Source organism: Nannobrachium achirus, assembly GCF_963921795.1.
Source record: "Nannobrachium achirus genome assembly, chromosome: 4".
NCBI lineage: Eukaryota > Metazoa > Chordata > Actinopteri > Myctophiformes > Myctophidae > Nannobrachium > Nannobrachium achirus.
Genome location: NC_137813.1, coordinates 7746735 through 7767031, shown reverse-complemented (window position 1 = coordinate 7767031; position 20297 = coordinate 7746735). Strand labels below are relative to the sequence as shown.

The window sequence follows — 20297 nt, the reverse complement described above, 5'->3', positions numbered from 1 at the left end:
AGAGCCATATTAATTAATAATTAGGTGGGGAATTGTAGGCTTAACCTATTGCATTATGCCAGTGGTTCTCCACCTGTGGGTCGGAACCCCCAGGGGGGTCCCCAAATTATTTTGGGGGGTCCCCAGATGATTAACCTAATGTGCAACATTGTTTTTCTCTCTCAACAAACCAACATAAAGTTTAAGTGTAAAGCGGGTTTTTAAAGTGACAATTTAAGGACTTTCTAATACCTCTAAAATGACAAATTAAACATTGGCCAAACTGTCAAATATTAGAAAATTAGAAATTGTGAATATACTGCTATTTTCACAATAGAGCCATGTTATACAAAATGTAATACTTCAACTCTTAGTGCTCGTCAGGGTGGGGGGGGTCCCCAGTTAAAATATGATTATTTTGGGGGTTGTGGCCTGAAAAGGTTGACTGAGAACCCCTGCATTATATAGGCTTACCACTCCCCTTTTAATTGCTCTCCTTTTTGGGTAGGCAGGTCATTATGCAATTTCAATTTACTTATGACATACCTACCCAAAGACATCTAGTAAAAATCAGCAGCAAAGGCCCCCATAACCCACCTTAAAGGTCATCTTTGGCATGTTTATATAAAGGCTATATACAGTAAGACGCCCTAAGGGCGAAAAGCGCCCTGGCCCTAAAGGGTGAGCTCGCACAGGATGGAATTTGCACAGGACAGAATTCATTTGCAAGTGTTATTCGAGTTGTGGTTGGTTGTTCAAGTTGGACAAAATGTGGACAAAATATTTTCCCGAATATGGATATGACTGACATGTCCATATGGGCCAAGCTATGGGCTTATATATTGATGACATCAGGGATCTCCATATGGGCAGGTCAGCTATAGACATTGAGGCTGGCCATATATGGCCAATTCTGTTTTGGCCATATATGGAGCGTCCATATGGACATTGCCAAATATGGGTCAACAATGTGATGTCACAACAGGTCAGCTATAGACATTGAGGCGTTAAGCTGCCTTGGTCATTGAGTCAACAATGTGATGTCACAACAGGTCGGATATAGACATTGAGGCGTTACTATTTACTCACTGAAGGTCAAGGTTCTGACAGGTTTGATAGTAGATGCTCCGTACGGTCGCAATTATAATCACGCTTAAGCGCCATTCCCCCTGGGCACTTAACTATAAAGATAACTATAACTCTATTTCACCATTTTATATATTTTTTAATATTGATGATAACACTGTCATATATCCACTTGGCTTAGAACGATTTAAAAACTATATTTTTTATAGTTATATAGTTATAGTGCTACTGATTAGTGCGAATGGCACTTTATAGGCCTACCTTTAAATTACATTTAAAATCTACCTCTACTGTTAAATGCGAAGTCATTGATCAATGCTTCACAATGTTTCTCTGCTTTCATTTGGAAAAGTCCTAGTGCAAAACAATTATCATGTGACACAATGAACATGATTAACTTCTACAGAATATTTGAAACGTTTGAATGTCCCTACCCAGTTGTCCAGGTGCCCACCTCTCCAACTTCCCACATGTCCCTAGTGCCCACATGTCCCTATAGTACCCAGTTGTCCAGTTGTCCACCTCTCCAATTGCCCACATGTCCCTAGTACCCAGTTGTCCAGGTGTCCACCTCTCCAAGTGCCCACATGTCCCTAGTTCCTAGATGTCCAGGTTCCCAACTCTCCAAGTGTGTGGTGGCTGTCTGTCTGTCTGTCTGTCTGTCTGTCTGTCTGTCTGTCTGTCTGTCTGTCTGTCTGTCTGTCTGTCTGTCTGTCTGTCCCCCCATCCATCCATCTCTATCTCTATTTAAATAAATAAAAAGTTTGAAGTGAGTGGTGGCGTGTGTGTGTGTGTGTGTGTGTGTGTGTGTGTGTGTGTGTGTGTGTGTGTGTGTGTGTGTGTGTGTGTGTGTGTGTGTGTGTGTGTGTGTGTGTGCGTGCGTGCGTGTGTGTGTGTGTGTGGGTGTGTGTGAATAAGGCAGCTTGACGCTTCAATGTCTATAGCTGACCTGTTGTGACATCACATTGTTGACCCATATTTGGCAATGCCCATATATGGCCAAGACAGAATTCATTTACAAATGCCTCAATGTCTATAGCTGACCTGCCCATATATGGAGAATATGGAGATCCTTGATATATGGAGTCTATGTCAGTCATATCCATATTTGGGAAAATATTTTGGCCACATTTTGTCCAACTTAAACAACCACCCGCAACTCGAATCACACTTGCAAATTAATACCGTCCTGTGGGAATTCTACCCTAAGGGCGCTTTTCGCCCTTAGGGTGTCTTATGTAGCCTATATATAATGTCATAAGTAAATTGCATATGACCTACCTACCCAAAAAGGAGAGCAATTAAAAGGGGAAAGGTAGGCCTATATTGCATAATGCAGTGGTTCTCAACTTTTTCAGGCCGCGACCCCCAAAATAATCATATTTTAACTGGGGACCCCCCACCCTGACAAGCACAAAGAGTTGAGGCATTACATTTTGTATAACACGGTTCTATTGTGAAAATAGCAGATCTAAATGCTCAGTGAGCATGTAGCCTATTCGGCTATATTCACAATTTCAAATTTGGCCAGTGTTTCATTTGTCATTTTAGAGGTATTAATTAAAAGGTCCTTAAATTGTCACTTTAGATACCCTCTACACTTAAAATGTATGTTGGTTTGTTTACTGTTGAGAGAGAAAACAATGTTGCACATCATCTGGGGACCCCCAAAATAATTTGGGGACCCCCCTGGGTCCCGACCCACAGGTTGAGAACCACTGGCATAATGCAATAGGTTAAGCCTACCATTCCCCACCTAATTATTAATTAATATGGCTCTTAAAATAATATCACTATATATCACACAAACTATGGCCTAACTTTTGCTTAACCTGAAGCTGCAGGCAACCAATTAATTGGCAAAGTATTCTGACAGTAAAATTCTCAAACACGTGACCCTTATTAATTCTTTTTTATTTTTTATTTTGGGGCTTTTATGGCTTTATTTATTGCTTGACTGAGGACAGTAGACTGACAGAAAATGGGGAGAGAGACGCAGCAAAGGCCGTTGGCGCTTGGACTGGTAGCTCAGCTGGCGCCCCCTTGACTTTTATTTTGAAGGTCCTCCGCCACGTCCTTTTGGTTGGTTTCATTGACAATGACGGTGAATCAAAGCGAACTATGGAACAAGCCGTCTGTTGCACTTGACTTTGAGTGCAGATGGATAATATAACAACGGAACACGGGGTCAGTGTTCTGTTTTCTGTTTTCTGTTTTTGAAGGGAAATTAAGAAAACACAAATGGCATTAAAGGAAAACAGAGCGTTTTTCAACTTTTTTCCACCCGATTTCCAATGTTTATAGACATTTAGAAAAACGGTCTATGGTCCTGTTTTCTGTTTTTCATTTTAGGTTTAAAAGTAAAACATGGGAATTTGGCCTTTTCCGAGTTTTATTTTGAAGAGAAAAACTAATTATACGTTAGTACCCGGACCGAGGAGGCGGCCAGAATGGTCAGAAATCTAATGAGAGCGGACGGTCTGGAGGGGGATTTAACCTTTTATAAATAACTATGGATTTAACCCGCACATGGCTCTATATTGCCTGTATTTGAGACGGATGGATTCACACCAACAGTGAAGTGTTTGCTGTAGCGAATCGAAACCACCGTTTTTTTGTGGATTTGCATTAGTTTCTTTGTTTCGAAAAATAATACGGATGCATCTTCACACATGCCCAAACGTTGTGTATTTTCCGACAATACGTTAGAGGATTCGTTTTAATCGCAATAAAACGTGCCTGTGTGAATGCCGCCTTTATTCATATCCTATGTTGTCAATGTGATGCCGATATGTTTTTCTTTCCTTTTTTTCCTTTGTTTTTTGACGAGACAAGTTGAAGTTTTTATATGCAGCAAGTCCAAGTTCAAGTTCCTCTGCTGGCGAGAAGGTGGGGGGCGTCGCGACCCTCCACTGATTAGGCTTTAATTTATAATAGACTAGGCTACTGTAGGCCTATTGATCACATCAACACATAACGCTACACACAAAAGCAAAATAACTCTTACCTTCGGTCTGATAAGAATACATGTGGCTTTACAGGACAGTGTTGAAATTTTAATTAAAAAAAATAATTTCCCCTCAGTATATATATAGGATAAATAATCAATAAAGCTAGCGACCTGGTCTGGTCCATATCGGAAAGCAGCCGTGTCACAGCTCATACTGTATATTCCTTCAACATTATCTTTTTGGCAATGTTCAGTAGAAAAGGATTATAATATCCATCCCATGTTTATTATTTTGTGATTGAGGACTAATCGTAGCCTTGTAAATGTGCCGATCTATAGAGAAGAAAAAATAGGCAGCCTATTCTTTTTTTTTTTTGACAAGACACAATTATGTTCAACAGCATAGCCACGTTTAAGTTGTGATTCATTTCTAGTAGCCTATAGTGTGAATGGGTTCCCAGAGCAGAAAGTGCTTAGTCATGCTCTCTCTACCATATATGGTCCTGCCATAAGTACTATGGAAGCTGCTCTCTCGTTTTTACCCTTGTTTTTGCACTTAAATTTACGTCCAAATTCATCATGACATACACCTGTGGATAAGCACAAAATGGGATATACACATTGCTTGATGAATTTGACTGACGTTTGGACTTACTGAAATTTAAGATGAAATTTAAGGAAAAAAATACTCCCTATTTACGACCAGATTGATGAGTGCGCAAGCAGAGCATGCCACAAGGTGTGCCCTGCTGGCCTCATTGGCTGTTAATGATGACATTAACAAGAACGCTCTTGTATACCAAACTCTGCTGACATCACCGGTGGCATCACCAGGAATGCTGAACCCTCATTGATGAGACACTGACATACATTCATACATTCCCAGAATCCCAGCCGTTTCAGGGCTACGGTCTTTAAAAAAGGGTGAAATCTGCATACATATACCCAGCCGATTACAGTACTTGCATGTTCTGCTTGCGCAAGTATAAATAACCTAATTTGTATAGCACCTTTCATGACATGAAATGCAGCTCTAAGTGCTTTACAGAGCAAGAATAAATAAAGCATGAGGGCTTTACAGAAAAAAGCAAAAATAATTGAACATGCTGATGATGATGATTATTAATATGGTTTTGATGATGATAATAATGATGATAGTATAGTAGAAGTAGAAGCAGTCATAATAGTAATAGTAATAATATTATTATTCTGTATTTTTAGGTGGTGACCTGAGAATTGTTTTGATTGGAAAAACTGGCGTGGGGAAGAGTGCCGTTGGCAACACCATCCTTGGAGACCCTCGTGCATTTAAAAGTGAAGTCTCTTCCGCCTCACTGACAGCAAGATGTGAAAAGCGTAGCATAACATGGTGCGACAGAAAGATTAGTGTGGTAGACACACCAGGCCTGTTTGACACAGGCCTACCTCCTGAATTCATCACAGAAGAAATTGTGAGATGCATCCAGTTCTCAAGCCCGGGCCCTCATGCAATTGTGATCGTCATGGAAGTTGGTCGATTCACCCCAGAAGAGTGGAGTTCTGTGAAAGCCCTGCAGAAGCTGTTTGGGGAAATGGCTAACATGTACATGATTGTGCTGTTCACCCGTGGTGATGATTTGAGACGTGAGGAAAGATCCATTCAAGAGTACCTGAATGGGTCAGGATCCTCGGCAGAGCTTCAAGAAGAAGTTCAGCGTTGTGGAGGCAGGTTCCATGTCTTTGACAACACAAGCAAAGACAGAAATCAAGTAGTTGAGCTAATCAAAATAATTGATGGCATGGTTGCAGCAAAAGGAAACGAATGCTACACCAATGATATGTACAAAGAGGCAGAGAGGCGCATTCAACAAGAAGAACAAAATGTGGCAAGAGAAGCAGCTGAAGAGAGAAAATATTCATTCATCTTCTTAGAAATGTTGAAGGAATTGGTCATAAGGATCCTGATGGAACTTGCAAATAGAGTTCTCCCGGCCCAAGGCCTGGGCGGCCCGAATAATTAGCATACATTTTAGGCCCTACCCGACCCGTTGGGTCATGTCAGGTAGATTCGGGTTCAAGAGAAATTTGAGAACTCTACTTATGAAAGGAACCTGGCCTATCAAGAGAAAACGATCCAAATTATTCTATATCTATAGCACATCATGCTCCCTCCTCAAATCATGAATAAAATGACGGACACAGCATAAATGTGTCCGTCATTTTATTCATGATTTGAGGAGGGAGCATGATGTGCTATAGATATAGAATAATAATATAGAATAACAAAATTACCTGGAAGGAACACGTTATTCCAACCAGTTCCTTTCCCCTCCATCAGGCGCCCCGGCTGGCCAGGGGGAGTTATTATAGAGACTAGGATTACTGCATGTTTTTGTGAGGAATGATTTTATATAGTAAAATTAAGCAAAGTAAATTGTAAATTGTAAATTGTTCAATCTTGAATCTGTTTATCTATGTTTGAAGAGCTTGTGATTCAGACTGATCACGAGTTGGGAGATGTAAGGCCATGCATTCCTGTGTGATGAAATACAAATAAAAATAATAATGACTGGAAAAGCTCTTTTTTTACTGAATAATTTACAACAGCAAATCATTTTTTAATTAACATAAAATGATTGATGTAAATAATTAAACTTTTTATTTTATTTTATTTTTTTTGTTTTGGAGGAAACTTAGTTAACAACTGATGGTATTTGTGTGATATGAGGACAGTGGAATAAAAGACAGTATTATCATAATCATTATCTGTGGTCATTTGAGGATTCTATATTCAATTCCCAAATAAGTAGCTTAACGTTAAGATCCTCAAGAGTTTGAAACTGTCAGTCAGACAGTAATATAATAATAACTAGAAATACTGTTCCTTCGAAACAGTGTGGGCTCGCTTCCAACCCAACAAATAGGATACTTTAAGGTACTGTAAGGTACAGTACCTTACAGTATTGTACTGTACCTTACTATACTGTAATGCACCTTACTGTACTGTACTGTACTGTACTGTACTGTACTGTACTGTAACTTACTGTACTTTACTGTACTCTACTGTACTGTACCTTACTGTACTTTACTGTACTCTACTGTAACTTACTGTACTTTACTGTACTCTGCTGTACCTTACTGTACTGTACTTTACTGCACTCTACTGTACCTTACTGTACTGTACTGTACCTTACTGTACTATACTATACTGTACTCTACTGTACCGTACTGTACCTTACTGTACTGTACTCTACTGTACCTTACTCTACTGTACCGTACTGTACCTTACTGTACTGTACTCTACTGTACCTTACTCTACTGTACTTTACTGTACTCTACTGTACTTTACTGTACTCTACTGTACTTTACTGTACTCGACTGTACCTTACTGTACTTTATTCTACTTTATTGTACTTTACTGTACCTTACTGTACTTTATTCTACTTTATTGTACTTTACTGTACTCTACTGTACTTTACTGTACTCTACTGTACCTTACTGTATTGTTTTGTACTTTACTGTACCTTACTGTACTTTACTGTACTCTACTGTAACTTACTGTACTTTACTGTACTCTACTGTACTGTACCTTACTGTACTTTACTGTACTCTACTGTACCTTACTGTACTGTACCTTACTGTACTGTACTTTACTGTACTCTACTGTACCTTACTGTACTGTACCTTACTGTACTATACTATACTGTACTCTACTGTACCGTACTGTACCTTACTGTACTGTACTCTACTGTACCTTACTATACTGTACTTTACTGTACTCTACTGTACTTTACTGTACTCTACTGTACTTTACTGTACTCCACTGTACCTTACTGTACTTTATTGTACTTTACTGTACTTTATTGTACTTTACTGTACTTTACTGTACTCTACTGAACCTTACTGTACTTTTACTGTACTCTACTGAACCTTACTGTACATATTCTATGTGTTCTAGAGGTGTATATTGAGTGCATATACTGTAGGTTAACAATCCCAGATCACATCTGTCCTCCACTATGTCTATAACCAAGGCGTTCTTCTATGTGGCCACTCCAGACTGAGGAGTGGAGCATGACTTTTATTGTGTTTGTGGATCTGATTTGAAAATGCATTGGTTGTGATATCTCCCTGAAAACCAACAACAACCACTAATATTGTCCCTGCGGGTTCTAGGATATATACTGTAAATCCCATTGCCCGGGATCCTAAAACCTTATTCTTTTTAAGTAAAATTTCTAAAACACTACAAAACATGTCTCAAAGACAAATACAAGCAAACGTCTCCACAGTAACACAGTAAATGTACTTAGTTACTTTGCAGCACCACAGAACAGCCAATGACAGCCAAGCCTTTAATCACAGCTGTGTAATCAGTAGAGTGGAGAGGGACATTTATTTATAGTTTTTTTTTTTTTAACTAAATTTTTATCCCACGATTTTTGTAATCCATTTTTTCACCCGGTGCCAATTGCCTAAGCTGTGATCCTGGGCTCTACTCTCCATCTGCCAACCTGGGGAGGGCCCCGAACTGAGCTCATGCTTCCTTCAATGCATGAGGAGTGAGCAGGCCGCTTCTTATCACCTGACAGGGGGAGCTTCCCCGGTTGGACGTAGCGCGTGGAAGGAACACGTTATTCCAACCAGTTCCATTCCCCTCCATCAGGCGCCCCGGCTGGCCAGGGGGAGGCTTTATAGAGACCAGGATTACTGCATGTTTTTGTGAGGGTATCTACCCTAGGAGACACGGGGAGAACATGCAAACTCCACAAAGAAAGGCCCTTTTGCCAACCCCACCTAGGGTGTGGGCACTGATGACGCGGAGGAGGGAACACGCCCCCAGCACCCACAGTGTCCCCCGGCGGGAATCGAACCCAGGACCTTCTAGCTGTGAGGCGACAGCACTACTGACTGCGCCACCGTGCCTCCATTTATTTATAGTTTTAACTATAACTATAGTTTTATACATCACACAGCTTAGATATTTGGATCAAATCAGAGAGCAGACCTGTGTGAACGCAATGATATAAATAGCATATCTGAAGTGTGAACATTTCAGCCACAGCGACTTAACATAAACATGGGTCCCTTTCCTCTGTCTACACTCTGTCCCCACTCACTAAACCCATTGGAAATGCATTGGGTGCTTAAAGTTAAACATTTTTATTTTTTTATAATTATTCTACAAAACATTTCAAAACGAAAAATACAAGCACACGTGTCCTCAGTAAGCTGAACACATAAAAATTTGAATGGTGTTGAAAGGTGTAAGCGTGTAGGAGATGAATCGCGCCAAAGTACAAAATGTCAAGATCGCAGGCAGTGCTCTCTTTGACGTTACTGACGTCAAAGATTGGTCCATTTTGTTCCAAAAATGTGTTGTGCAAAAGTTTACCCGCTGGTGGCGCTATAACAGGCCAATGTAAGAAGGGTGGTATCTGTTCCTTGACCTATTTGGAATGTGCTTGCAAGATTTCACGCACATTGCAGGCTGTGTTCATGATTTGAAGTGTTTTTGGCTTTGGCCACTTTATCGCTGCTTGCAGCTATATTCATATTTTTTTTTTGTGTGTGTGTGCAGACTGTGCACTTCATAGGCATATTAGATAAAGGTCCTTAGATTGTGTGTAGAATGTTTCATGCAAATTGCAAAAAAAAATCCTAACAGGTTTAAGCGTTTCACAAACTGCTCAAAATGATATAGCGCCCCCCTTTGGCCAATTGGGGTAAGATTGGTTTTAGTGATATTTGGACTAACACTCTACATCTTTGCCAAATGCCATGAACATGTTACTTTGCATGTATGATTTAGAGGCAGAAGAATAATTTGCATAAAACTGCAATATTCATTGAATTTATTTTAAAAAGCATGTTTCAATTTTAAAGAAATCCGATCTGACAGATCTTTAGATATCGGTCCAAAGTTCATGTAAAAAAAGTTTTGTGCACGTGGAGCGAAAATTCCAGAATAAAAGCGGGTTTACGCGTTTTACAAACTGCTCAAAATGGCGGAAAATTGAAGGGCGGAGCTTACTTAACAACGACACAGATGTCTTCCGCTTGAGTCAAAGCACGCGTGTAACAAGTTGCATGTCTTCAAACGAAACGAGTCATGACTTATGCCCGTTTGAAGTTTGAATTTTCAAACGCTTCGTATAGCGCCCCCCTTTGGCCGATTGGAATAAAATTGGTTTCAGTGATACTTTGACTAACCCTCTACATCTTTGCCAAATGCCATGAACGTGTAACTTTGCATGTATGATTTAGAGGCCGAAGAATAATTTGCATAAAACTGCAATATTGATTGAATTATTAAAAAAATTATATTTCACTTTAAAAGAAATCCAACCAGACAGTTTGATTGGTCCAAAGTTCATGTGAAAAAAGTTTCGTGCGCGTAACGAAAAAAACCCAGGAGGAGATTTTTACTGTTTTTCATATAATTCCGAATTGTGGGAGACCTAAAGGTCAGAGGTCAAAAGTTAGAGGGTAAAAGTTGTTCGGCATGAGGAGACGCATAAGTGTATACAGGTTTCATGGCTTTATGTATAACACAGCATGAGCTATACCTGTTCAAAGATCGCACTTTCGAAGGCTTCCTACAGCGCCACCATTTGGCCGATTGCTATAAAAAATAATAGCACACTTCGCCACTGTAAACTGAACACATTGATGTTTTTATTTTCATTTTCTCACTAAGTATGTAGGAGTAGAAAGGAACCGAAGTTTTGAGGAGAACTTGCTCTAGTATATAAATAATGACAATATCTAGAGTGTGCTCGCCTTATAGGCGAGCCCACAATAATGACAATATCTAAAGTGTGCTCGCCTTATAGGCGAGCCCACAACTAGAAAATGTGCAATTTGGGAAATTGCGAGTGTGGTTGCCCGCCCCGCCCCGAGTTTCGCAAGGCGATTATGTTGTCGCGTCGCTCCCGAGATCGTTTTTGTTTCGTTTTGAGAGGGTCGTTCCCCCTGAAAAACGCGTTTTGGCACGAAACGGTTACGTTTTGTGCGTTTGTGGCGCCCCCTAAGGGTCGAAGTGGAAATGCTTTTGGGGATTTGTTGAATATCCCACTCGCAACTTGTGGTTAAAATTTGGTGTTGACTGGATGTTTTATTTGTGATTTATGGCTATTTATTGCGAAACGGGCCCCTTCCGCTAAGTTTGGAAGCCTGTTACGGACGAACGGTTTGGACTATCAAAATATCGCTTGAGTATGTTTATCGCATGGGTCCATAGATCATGTGTACCGATTTTTGTGACATTTGGAGAAAATATGTAGGAAAAGGAGCAAAAAGTGTGTTTTGAAGAAAATTAAAAATGGCGGAAAATCTATCCTGACGCAAATGGGCGTGGCCTATATAGGGAGATGCGTCATGACCCAAGGAATCCAGGGAAACAATAATTTTAAATCGTAAAGTGAGCTGTTATAGCGCCACCATGAGGCCGAATGATGTAATTATTTTTCAATTAATCCGTAGAAGCACTATGAATCTCCTCTCCAAATTGTGAAACTGTAGCCCTTAAGACTTTCGAGAGAAAAATACTTGAACCTGGCTCCCATTATAAGTCAATGGGGAAATTAATTCACTAATAAATTAATATCAATTAACCTATACAACCTTTCTCTTAGCAAAATGCAAGCACACGATTCCCGATGAAGCCGGTCGATTTGACATATGGCGCGAGTGTGTGGCGCAAAAACTGTGGGAGGAGTAGCGTGCCAAACTTTTGGTTACACTAGAAGAATAATAAAGTTACCCTAGAACTAGAAAAGCAGTTCCTGCAGAAACTGCGTGGGCTCGCTCGAAACTGTTATGAAGTAATAGTAGAAAATGCATTTAAGCGCAAGGGTGTAAAAAAAATTTTTTTGAAAAAAAAATCTTTTGAAAAAAAAAACATTTTTGAAAAAAAAGGTTTTTTGAAAAAAAAAAACATTTTTGAAAAAAAAACATTTTTGAAAAAAAAAAAATAAAAAAAAATTTTTGAAAAAAAAATTTTTTTTGAAAAAAAAAAAAATATGAAAAAAAAATTTTTGAAAAAAAAAATTGAAAAAAAAATTTTTGAAAAAAAAAAATTTAAAAAAAAAATTGAAAACATTTTTTTTTGAAAAAAAAAAGTTTTTTGAAAAAGGTTTTTTGAAAAAAAAATTTTTTTGAAAATTGAAAATTGGTATGGAACTGCCGATGGAATTAGATCTACAAATCATGGGGATGGGACTGGTTCTAGAATTAGATCTACAAATCATGAGGATGGGACTGGTTTTAGAATTAGATCTACAAATCATGTGGATGTGACTGGTTTTAGAATTAGATCTACAAATCATGTGGATGTGACAGGTGATGGATTTAGAGCTACAAATTATGGTATGGAACTGCCGATTGAATTAGATCTACAAATCATGGGGATGGGACTGGTTTTAGAATTAGATCTACAAATCATGTGGATGTGACTGGTTTTAGAATTAGATCTACAAATCATGTGGATCTGTAAAAAGAATAAGGTTTTAGGATCCCGGGCAATGGGATTTACAGTATATATCCTAGAACCCGCAGGGACAATATTAGTGGTTGTTGTTGGTTTTCAGGGAGATATCACAACCAATGCATTTTCAAATCAGATCCACAAACACAATAAAAGTCATGCTCCACTCCTCAGTCTGGAGTGGCCACATAGAAGAACGCCTTGGTTATAGACATAGTGGAGGTTAGATCTACAAATTAGATCTACAAATCATGGGGATGGGACTGGTTTTAGAATTAGATCTACAAATCATGTGGATGTGACAGGTGATGGATTTAAAGCTAAAAATTATGGTATGGAACTGCCGATGGAATTAGATCTACAAATCATGGGTATGGGACTGGTTTTAGAATTAGATCTACAAATCGTGTGGATGTGACTGGTTTTAGAATTAGATCTACAAATCATGTGGATGAGACAGGTGATGGATTTAGAGCTACAAATTATGGTATGGAACTGCCGATTGAAATAGATCTACAAATCATGGGGATGGGACTGGTTTTAGAATTAGATCTACAAATCATGTGGATGTGACTGGTTTTAGAATTAGATCTACAAATCATGTGGATGTGACAGGTGATGGATTTAGAGCTACAAATTATGGTATGGAACTGCCGATGGAATTAGATTTAAAAATCATGGGGATGGGACTGGTTTTAGAATTAGATCTACAAATCATGTGGATGTGACAGGTGATGGATTTAGAGCTACAAATTATGGTTTTGAACTGCCGATGGAAATAGATCTAAAAATCATTGGGATGGGACTGGTTTTAGAATTAGATCTACCAATCATGTGGAAGTGACTGTGTGTGTGTGTGTGTGTGTGTGTGTGTGTGTGTGTGTGTGTGTGTGTGTGTGTGTGTGTGTGTGTGTGTGTGTGTGTGTGTGTGCGTGTGAGTATGCATGTGTATGTGTGCATACATGCGTGCGTGCGACCGTGCGTCCATGTGTTCCCTGGACCACACTTTGAGAACCAGATAAATAGCCGATCTACAAGCTCACAAAGTTACACAGTGCAACTTATTGTGAGCTTGTAAATCATGTGAGACCACTGACTCAGCACTGTAATTAAAGTTAATAAGGAGCACCTTTGCTTCTGAGCTGTAGAACTGTTTGTTCAAGATATGGGCCATATCCATTGGTTTGAATAGGGAGCGCAAGTGTACGAACCGATCGCTCTCCCGGAAACACGAAAAGTTGAAAACACATAGTCTTTGCTCGGGGAGTGGCTCGGTGAGTGGCTCTACGAACATTGCGATTCTGATGTTAAAAGGATCAATAATGTGCGCATGAGAGCAAGCTAGAAATGTTTGGGGGAAAATAAAAAAATTCCGAAAACCAGAAAAAAAATGACTTGAGGTGAATGGGGCGTCTGAGGCGCGACCCGGCACTCAGAGGGCCATAGATGAAATTCTGTAAGTCTCTGTTTTATTTTAGTTGCACTTTACGAAACACGACGAGCGTGGCTACAAACGTGCCAAAAAACATGCATACATTTTAAATATTCTGGCCGTGAGGACGATTCGTTCAGAGAACTTCATTACTTTAAGAAAAAATCAAACCTCGGTTCGAAGTGGAGCGGTGAATCTGTGAATCTGTGTGTGTGTGTGTGTGTGTGTGTGTGTGTGTGTGTGTGTGTGTGTGTGTGTGTGTGTTTGTGCCTGCACAACAGCGCCCCTCCTTTAACTTGTGTGGCCACTCAAGGTATTGCCAGGCTACAGACATACCCAGCCAGCCAGCCAGCCAGCCACATAGCCAGCCAGCCACAGACATACCTGTCCATTGGGAGCGCTTTCACCGCTCCAAAAATCTCCTCCACTCTAGCCACACTCTAGGAATGGTTTTCCCGCCAAAAATACCCCCCAAATACCCCAAACCACTCTACCTTTGGACTGCGATTGTGGAAGAACGGTATGACGTTTTCGAATACCGTTTGAACCATGAAGAAGTCCAAAGGCGTGTGAGCGTTTTTCAAGTTTGAATCGCGTTCCTACGTAAAAGTATGCCAGAGTAATGAGGCTATAAAGTTTTGTGAAAAAGTGAAAATTTGAAAGTCAGATCCCATTCATTCTCTATGGGATGAAAGATTTATGAATAAAGTTAAATATTTCAAACAGTATAAACTTTTAAATAATTTCGAAAACAACAATGAAACTTCAAACCTTGCTGAACATTTCAAAGTTGGAACGAAGTTTTTATGTTAAAGTATGAAAGAGTTATAAGAGCACAAAGAATTTGCACCAGAAAAGTGGGCACTTTTTTGCATAGACTCCCATTATAAGGAGAAAAAATAAAAGTTTAAAAGTTAAATATTTCAATAAATATTAAATATTTTGAAAAGAAAAATTTAAGCACACATCACTGTAGAAAGCTGAACATGTTGAAGTTGGAACGAAGTTTGTAGCACAAAGTGTGTTGAAGTAGTAGGAGGACGAAAAAAAGTGGAGAACCTTGGAAGTTAGAAACTATAAATAAACATAAACTGGGGTATAACAAGGTGGACTCGCCTTCAGCGAGCCCACAACTATAGTGTGTTGCCCTGTAAGGGCAACCACACTAATAAATATAGAAATAAATAATGAAGATAACATACGTGTGCTCGCCTTCCAGGCGAGCCCACAATAATCCTATCCCCATCTGACAACAGTGGTCCCCAGGTTGATTGTTAGGATTCCATTGTATGGTTAAACAGCTCTTAGAAGTCACTCTTTTAGCACGTAAACAAATACAAAAAAACTGATTCAGACAATAATATAGAACATCACAATTATTATTACCCCTATTATTATTACCCTTATTATTACCCACTAGCCCTTACCCGTTCAAAGATATGAGCTCCGAAATGATGTGCAGTGTGTGGGTTATGGGATGTGCACTGTGCACACAGTATATGAGGGATGGAAAGTAACTTTAACTGGTGCTTGCATGATAATATGTAGGAGCATCAATGTAAGAAATACCCGTTTCGTTTAATGGCTACAGAGATACTGTGTACCGATCTGCATGATTTTTGGACAAAATCTGTAACAGGGCCAGACAACCGATCCCCAGCCCGCCACCCGCCTGCACACACACACACACACACACACACACACACACACACACACACACACACACACACACACACACACACACACACACACACACACACACACAGCTGGTTAAACATGTTGCCTCATGCTAGATGCAGAATAGACATGCCTCAAGCTAGATGCAGAATAGATATAGATACACCATAAAAATGCTAATATACAGCATATGATTTGTGAAAGTGACAAACGGGCTTCACAGTTATGTCAGGTGTGTTCATATGCTAATGGTGATGCGATTTCAGATCAATTGCTCCAGCCACTGAGGAGAAACGCTGTGACAGACACTCAGACAGACAGACAGACAGACAGACACTCACTCAGACAGACATTCGGAAAATTATATGTTTGATATTATTATTATTTACTAGTAGTAGTAGTAGCCTACTATAGCCTAGTAGTAGTAGCAGCAACAGCAGCAGCAGTCTTTAAAATTAATATTATTATTATTCTGTATGTTTAGGTGGTGAACTGAGAATTGTTTTGATTGGAAAAACCGGCGTGGGGAAGAGTGCGGTCGGCAACACGGTCCTTGGATTCGATGCATTTAAAAGTGCATGCTCTGCTAGGTCAGTGACAGGGAAATGTGATAAGAAACACATTACATGGTGCAACAGAAAGATTAGTGTGGTAGACACACCAGGCACACTCGACACAGAAAGAGATGCTGAAGAAATCACAAAAGAAATTATGGGTTGTATCAAGTACTCAAGCCCGGGCCCTCATGCATTCTTGATCGTCATGCAAGCTGGTCGATTCACCACAGCAGAGAGGAATTCTGTGAATGCCCTGCAGGTGCTGTTTGGGCCAAAGGCTGACAAGTACATGATTTTGCTGTTCACCCATGGTGATGGTGTTGAAAACATCCAGGAGTTTGTGCGTGAGTCCCCGCAAGGGCTTCAAGATGTAGCCCAGCGCTGTGGAGGCAGGGTCCATGCCTTTGACAACAGAAGCGAAGACAGAAATCAAGTAGTTGAGCTCATCAAGATAATTGATGGCATGGTTGCAGCAAATGGAAACACATGCTACACCAATGATATGTTCCTAGAGGCAGAGAGATGCATACAAGAAGAAGTAGAACAACACAAAGTGTCAAGGGAAGATGCTGAAAAGAAAACATATGAATTCATCTTTATTGAAGCATTGAGGAAATTAGTCATAAAGTTCCTGAAAGAACTTAGTATAGACACTTTTGCCTGCACCCTGTATTAATAAAAAGGCATTAAAAGTCCGTGCCTGCTCCAGTACGCTCCTTCTACTTGGTATAGGCCTACTCAGCCTGTAATGACATTTCGTTTCACTCCATTATTCAATGTTTTAAAGGGGGTGGCTAGCGATTCAGGGTCTGGAACCAGGCTACAACTTGGCCTATTGATTACTCACCTCATGGAGACTTGATTCCGTAATCAATGGGGTTACATTTACTAAAATCCATATTTTTTGTCTTAGGAATATGACAAATACAAAAACATATTATTGAACTAAAGTTGCCATGGCGATTGTAATTAATAGCAAAAAGGTAATTTTGTGGGTGAACTACTCCTTTAACATTAAGCTCCTCAAGAGTTTGAAACATAGTAACAGTCAGACCGTGGTCCCCAGGTTGATTGTCCCTGGTACACGATCAGTTTAAACACTCTGAGAATAAGAATACAAATTCATGCATTTGTTTTGATCATGCTGGGATTTATTATTTGCATATGTTGGGATATTTATTTGTATAGTCTGCCTCAGGATGAACCAAATCTCTAGCTAGTAACATAACAATATACATAACCCAACTTTTTAATCCTGTGAATGCTTTCTTTATAATTGGTTAATTTATGAATTTATAAGAAGAGGTTACATATTATGAAACATCAAAAAGGGTACATTGGTTAAACTTTCTGCGTAAATGCTCACCGTGGTTCACAAATACAAGGTAACTTGAACAGGAGACGGAGCGACGTGCAACCACAGTGCAGGAAACGTTATCTGGGTCGCGGCTGAACTAACTGAAGGATGGCAGGAAGTTAGATTCTTGCAGTCTGCATGTAACTATAGAGCCTTAGAACATTAGAAAAACATATGGAAACTTATTGAGAAACACCGCCTGAACCATGCCGCAGCAGACAGTAGATGTCTCAGACAGCGGCCACAGAGATCACAGGAGGTCACAGGAATAAAGCAAGGGATAGAATGAACTGTCTAAGTGAGAATGCATTGTGTCTGATCACAACAGTTGCCCTCCTTTGTCCTAGAATAGGACAACACTATTACACAATGCAATCAAGATAACAACCAAGAATAAAACATGACAACCAAACTCCTTTTATTGCAGTGTGTTAAACAGGATCTTTTAACATTAGAATTAAAACTCTCTGAGTCAAGACGTAATGATGGGGAAACTATATCGCTTTAAAACATTAGATTATAGGGAGGCTGAGGCACAGCACCACAGGTAAAAGTATTGAGAGGACGACAGACACTGGCGTGAGCCCCAGCAGAGGAAGGAAAGAGTTATTGGTTATACATACAATTCAGTCCTTTTTCAAAAGGACTGTATCTTCAAGGTTAATTTTAATGAGAAAACATGACATGACATCTCCGAGTCCCCCTTTATGACAATAATCCAAAAGATATTTCTTCTAATAATATTAAAAAAAAAGGGAAAAAAAAGGATTTGACTTCTTCCATGACAAAAATCAATTTTCTTTTTACTCGTACTTACAACAGCACCGAAGAGCCATCCGACCAGCATGCGGTTGATCCATCGGCCAGCATTACCTAGATCTTTTCAGAACAGCATAGATCAGGTGCACCCCTTTAGATTGGTAAATCAGAGTTTTACCCTCATGACCAGTTTACTTACACAGGCGTGTCTGCCTATGAAGCGAGCATGTTGCTCGAAAAGAGGGGTTTGTTATTCTCCCTGGGGAGATGTCAAGATAAACTGCCAACTGTTGTTCACAGTACCAAATAAGCCAAATATAACATTTTTAGAGTTTTTGTCGTGTCTAAAATCTCTTGGAACTTATCTAATAATTATTACATTCATATGGCTATTGGGAAAAATCTTGGAGGTGTCACTAAAGTCATTGGAAATACATATGACTTGAAAATCAATATGACTTAAAGAACACTAAAAGGTAACACTGGTTGACAGGCGACACACAGGACAGGACGCAACTCAACATATGACCAATTCTAAAAACACCTTCAAGAATGTAACCTAAGGTTTCTCGAAATCTTCACTAAATTATGTTACTATATGTACAACAAATACTAATGAGACACAGAGGTGGCTTCCGGCTTGAAAGGTATAACAGTGTATACTGTAGGTAGCACTAGGACTAAATGGGATTCAATGTAAAATATGGAGATGCAAAACTCCAAAAGAAATGGCATAAGGAAATGCTGTTTGATAAAACTATTAATGCTGTTTGATAATACTACTCCCCCATGTTGACACGTGGCCGGCCCATGTGTCAGGAGAACAACAGGGCGGAACAATAATTCAAGAAGGATGTCTAGTCCGGTGTCTAATCATCCCTGCAAAAAGCAACTTAATTCAAACTATTTCTTACTTTCAGAGTACTAGAAATGTAAATGACAAAATAATAAAGCTAAAAACATAACATAAGATATTAACTTGACTGCACACAAAATAATAGAACAAATAAAGAATAATACAATCAAATAAATAGTACTACTGTACTAGAATACATCATTATAAGTGACCAGGGTATTACTCCATTCCATTGAGCTTCGAGTACACCTTCATGTCCAAAGTGTCAGTGACTAAAGTATTTGGAGGGAGACAGGGATGTGCTAGCAGCTGCCTTGGTGGCCCTGTCAGCAAGAAGTGTTACCCAATGAGACAAGATCTCTGAAAACAGCACTGTAAAAAATTCAAAAAAACTCAAAATTGTAAGGCAACAAACATCAGAAAACCTTTAAGTTTAGGGCAACTTGAATTTTAAGTTAAGCAAAAATTATAAAAGCTGAGGCAGCTGAAAATGTTAAGATAAACCAACTAAACCAATTTAAGCAAAACTTAAAGTTTTATGTTTGATTGTCTAACTTAAAAGATTTCTGAAGTTTACTTAAAAATTTGAGTTTTCCCAACTTTTATTTTTTACAGTGAGCTATGACAGAGGGTAGCATAAATGACGTCTAAAAAGGAGTGGGATCAGGTGAGAGTGGGACATTTTTACCACCAGTGGAGGTAATGAAGTCACGTTCCTTCCCCTGGCTGAGAAAACAGTGAAGGCTGATTAAAGTCTATCTCACAAGCTATCATTGAATACAGAATACATATAATTTCATCCTATTTGTAATGAAAATAAAAGTTAAGACAAGGCATAACTATGGATGAATGACACCAAAATAAATCAAGTAACTTGGTATAAAATGGTTTGGGATCATAACGGATGACAAACTTGATTGGGAAAAATGAAAACAATAAAGAAAACATAATGATATAAAACATGCTCAAACTAAAATTAAACAATTAAATCAGGTGGCCTAATTCATTAGGCAGGTGTATGTAGTGTATACAGCACTGTCATATTTTACAAACAGGGACATTCTCTATAAGCCTTTAGGCCTCTAAATGTCCCTGCACAATATGGGTAGGCTATATAATATTTCCATCAGTTTACAACCTTTCTGTTCAGATAAATACAACTACAAAGGAATAAAGA

General features: G+C 39.2%; 1 protein-coding gene across 1 annotated transcript; it reads left to right on the top strand.

The window, feature by feature from the left end:
• Positions 1-5517: 5517 nt before the first annotated feature.
• On the top strand, positions 5518-16824 carry LOC308282603 (GTPase IMAP family member 4-like; the record flags this gene model as incomplete). The annotated part of the gene is made up of 2 exons (XM_080722990.1): positions 5518-5638; positions 16076-16824. 2 exons carry the CDS (start codon positions 5518-5520, stop codon positions 16822-16824), a joined length of 870 nt encoding a protein of 289 aa, XP_080579116.1.
• Between the last annotated feature and the right edge of the window lie 3473 nt (positions 16825-20297).